General features: G+C 36.7%; 1 protein-coding gene across 1 annotated transcript; it reads right to left on the bottom strand.

Annotated features, from left to right (window-relative positions):
- Nucleotides 1-626: 626 nt before the first annotated feature.
- On the bottom strand, nucleotides 627-3,484 carry LOC142627648 (protein LAZY 1-like). The gene is made up of 5 exons (XM_075801527.1): nucleotides 3,311-3,484; nucleotides 3,163-3,229; nucleotides 1,828-2,636; nucleotides 1,121-1,406; nucleotides 627-953 (listed from the first exon to the last, which is right to left on the bottom strand). The coding sequence occupies exons 1-5, from the start codon at nucleotides 3,314-3,316 to the stop codon at nucleotides 934-936; spliced, it is 1,188 nt and encodes a 395-aa protein (XP_075657642.1). The 5' UTR covers nucleotides 3,317-3,484; the 3' UTR covers nucleotides 627-933.
- Nucleotides 3,485-4,415: the final 931 nt, after the last annotated feature.

Genomic DNA, 4,415 nt, shown 5'->3' with positions numbered 1-4,415 from the left:
CTACTGTTGTCTTACGGTAATGTAAAAATTTGTAAAACTTGAACTCTATATTTTATTAATTTCTTCTCTCTCTTTCTTGGAGTCACTTTTCCCCCTTTTTTTTGAATTACTTTTGGGTTATATATATTTTATTAGATATATATATTATTTTAATGTATTATATAGAAAAATAAAAGTTAAGATGATGGGTGTATTGTAAAATAATATGATATATATGATAAAGTAGTTTTTGAGATAGTAAAATGAAATTTTTTATAGAAACTAAATGTGAATGCTCTAAGGGAAATTATTATGTATAAGTTATACTACATAAGGCAGATTGTTTCAATGGCCTTTTTTTTATGGGATTAACTTCTAAAGTTCTTAGGTAACTCTACTTTGGAGTTCTTAAAATCCTATCCATCAATGGTGATACAAGTGGATTCGGTTTTGCCACATTATCAATAATCTAAACAGATAACAAAACAATGCTAATCAATATTTGTTTAAATGTTGAGTATGTGGCTAAATTCAATCTACTAATTTCACGCTGGATGGACAAGATTTTTATAACGTAATAGTATAATTATCTTAGGAACTCTAGAGGATCCTAATCCTCTTTGATGATTCGTTTGCCTGGGAAAATATTTTCCTGCAACTCAAGAAGGATTTAGGTGTTTCTAAGATACATTTCAAATTTATGGTTACAATGCCATTATGGCCAAATTATGATTACTTACTGAAACAGATGTACCTTACATTTAAAATTGATCACTCATAGATGGGCTTATAAGAGGAGTGCCTCTTTTTATTTAATTGTTTAACTCAAGCTAATTAACACATAATGCTTTTGGCAACCATCATCAACAAGGTGATTCTTATAAAGATGATATCACTGCTCACTGCTCACTGCTCAGGGGGTGACAAACTACACTGAACTGCTACCTTTGCCTTCTAGAGCTCCAGCACTAGGTCTACAATGCACACAAAGAACTGAATGAGGGTAGTTGCTGAAAAATCCGGTAGACTTCTATAAACATAAATCAGGTAGCTTTTTTAATGATAACCACTAAGTTATAAAACCAGATAGTGTTCTTGTTCCATAATTGATTTTGGAGATGGAGGATAAATCTGTACTTACAGTCTGCATCTGTTTTGATCCAGTGCTCTCTGTTCCCATTTGAATCGCTGCTGCTGAGTGTAAACTGCGGTGGGTTGGATTGGCTCTTGTAGCGTCGTATGCTCTCCTTTGAAAGTGCCATTTTTGGATATGACACTATTTCTTCATCTGGGGGCACCTGATCTCCATTGTGATAGTCCCCATGATGGGTTAATTTCTTCTTGTTTTCAGTCTTTTGGGGCTTGTTAGACTTTTGAGTTGCTATTGAGTTTTCAGGGTGAACTTTTCTGTGGAACATTTGAAGGATCTACAAGCCACACATCATAGGAAAAGGAACTCAGCCAAAAGCTCATAACCAGGACATTGACAATTTGACATGCATCTGGTGAATCTCAAAATCAGTCACCATGTTGAGGTGCGATTTTTTTATTCATATATAATTACATTATAACCATTCAAACAAATAGTGTAAAGAGAAAGGGAAATTATTGGTTAGGTAGTTGATCAATGGCCTTTTTGTCAATCTATAGACATATAATGAGTATCATGGGCATCAAACCTGTGATTGTCGATGTCAGGGGATAATGATTTCTTGATATATTTTTACAAGCTATCAAAATAGTGTTCTGCTTCACTGTAACTGAAACATGAATATCTTTGTATTGATCCCGGCATGACAAATTCAGGAAAAAGTTTACTGGAGAATTGAAATTGCTTAGGAAACGTACCTTTTGTAGTTTTGTCTCTGCTGAAGCAGAATCAAGAGGTCCACCACCAGCTGCTGTAGAGCTCCTAGAAGAAGCATGGAGCATTTTTTTCTTCAGTATCTTTTTCATCAGGTTTATGGCAGACTTATCCGCTTCCTTCTCTGTTCGCCTCTCATCCCTTTCGCACTTTGCTCCAGAATTCTCCTCTGCTATTTTACTCCTCTGAAACAGCTCACCAAGAGATGTCCTATGTTCCTTCTTTGCCACTGTTGTTGTTTCTGACAACTCAATTGCTGACCCAAAAAGATATCCTTGGAGTGGGCAGACAGTAGTTCCATTCCCATTGGTCTCTGGGCCTTCTATTGGCTTGCCACTGAGTGTAATGCAGCTACCATGGCTACTTCTTCCAGTGCTCACATGACTACTTCTTCCAGTGCTTACATGACTATTTCTCCCAGATGAATCATTGCAACCATCATCTTTAACTTCAGCTCCCAGCACCTTTTCCAACTCATCATTGATGAGCTTCAAATCATTCTCTGTCACCTCTGTTTCTTTTTCAGTTATGTTCTCAACAGAGATGGCAAATGTTGGTGTCGACGGGTCAGCAATGACTTGGTCTGTACCAAGGGTACCAATTGCCAGAAAGCCATGGAAGAGCTCAGACATTGCAGCCGATGATTCTTCTTCGTAGTCTTCATCGTCTACTCTGGCTGCTTCTAGACCAGTGAAAGAGTTCCGAAGGTGGTGGTCTTTTTGGGCTTGTTTGAAGGGTTTGGTACCATAGTTTGACTTTGGGTAGCATTGTTGATCATCAAGTGATGGCTGCCCTGAAAGACAAGTACAAGAATACCATGACACACAAAAAATGTAGAAGGAACTCGTTTGATGGTAAGGCTAGCCGGGAAAAGGGAGTCCACTTTTGCATATTGGCACTAGTGTCACATGGATATTTGTTTTAATCATGAATTTTTATTGGTTTCTATTAAGTGCACACCATTTTGATTCTTAGGTTTCATGATCGCTTTGGGTTCTTTTGGGGCCATATTTAAGATATAAAGGCATGCATGTACAGAGGTCGTTTCTAGAGTGATTCTGTTATTAGTTATGTGTAGACTTTATCGTGCCCCTGCTTTCTTTCCAAGGTAGTGCACATCACTTGACAGTCTTTATAATCAACTGTAAAAAAAGCAAATCTAAAACTGAAATATGAAGTCTTAGCTTATGGCCATTTCTAACTATCTTCTTATGATTTGTGTCAATTAGTCATGGATAGCCTAATTTGATGGTATCATTTAGGTGGTTTAAACTTACTGGAAGATGTTAACAGAAAGGTTTGTGTAGCGCAGGTCTTACCAATGACAAAATCTTTTAGTGGTTCACTGCTATTTTGGCGGAACTTACGATGCATCCAGCCTAGTAACTGCAAGAAGACATGCAAAGATCAACTTGTAGAATATTGTGAGAGTAATGTTCTCCAAGGATAGCAGAGAATGGACTTTACCTTCATTTTTCGTTGGAATTTCAGAAAACTTGAATTTTGATTTCAGTTATGAGAGGATGAGGAAGGAGTTTCTTTTCATAGCTAGCTGTTTGCTTGTTAATGGATGAGATGTCAAACACTTCCTGAAAGCCTCCAATGTTCTGAGAAAGGGCTGGTAGAGAGAAACACACAGATGATTACAAATTAATGTTTGATATGCTTGTAAAGATAGACTCAACTATCAAGTGGTCAAATGTAAAGTGGGTCCTGGACCCCACAAGTTGGTGAGTCTATCTGAGAGATCAACGTATGTTCATTTGTAAGGTTGATTTTAGAGTTTATAATTTTCTCTATTTCTTTTCACGATTTGGTGTTCATCACAACAGTGACCTTTTGTCCAATGCAGTAACAATGTAGCATAAATCATATCTGTCACATTCTCTTGATATGTATTTCCTGATGCAATTGTGACTAAGTTCCTAACTGGCCATGTTAGGACTCTTTAAATGAATTTAACCAGGTTATGCGCTTTAACATGTTTGTGCACTGCACTTTTTGCATGGAGTGATTATCATTATTTTATTGGGTCTTTGGTTGGTTTACCCCATATTAAATTGTAGGGACTGTGGAGAATATTTTTTGGAATCCAAATGGAGTCAAAGATAATATGACAAAGAATTAGATCTATTTTCTCAACTGGGACACAGAAGTTTGCTTTCCAGTAGGCCCGTCGAAGTATTTCAGACTGAAAGGACCCCATTTGATAGAGCTCAACTAGTCGTGATTATCTTGAGTGAAAGGCCTAAATATTTTGTTTAAATTATTATGTTCAATTTTAATGTGTTTTTGTTTGCAACCATCTTAATCCTGCAGAAGCAATTGGATGCTCTTGAACTGCTTGGGATGTCTCATATTCAATCTTATTTCAGCAGGCCAGGTACTGATGGTTTCTGGACCTCTGGTATACCATGAATTAAGGTAGGACTTTACTTCTAAAATTTTGCTTCAACAATTTCTGTGTTTTCTGCTTCATACAATTTGCATTATAGTAAATCAGGCGCAGTTAGTAACTTTAAATCAACCTTTAACCCTACACAAAGAAGCTGGTTTGATTTCCTTTGGTAAT

This window comes from Castanea sativa, chromosome 3 (genome assembly GCF_040712315.1).
Source record: "Castanea sativa cultivar Marrone di Chiusa Pesio chromosome 3, ASM4071231v1".
Classification (NCBI taxonomy): domain Eukaryota; kingdom Viridiplantae; phylum Streptophyta; class Magnoliopsida; order Fagales; family Fagaceae; genus Castanea; species Castanea sativa.
Note: the sequence above shows the minus strand (reverse complement) of the source record. Positions and strands in the feature narration are given on the sequence as shown.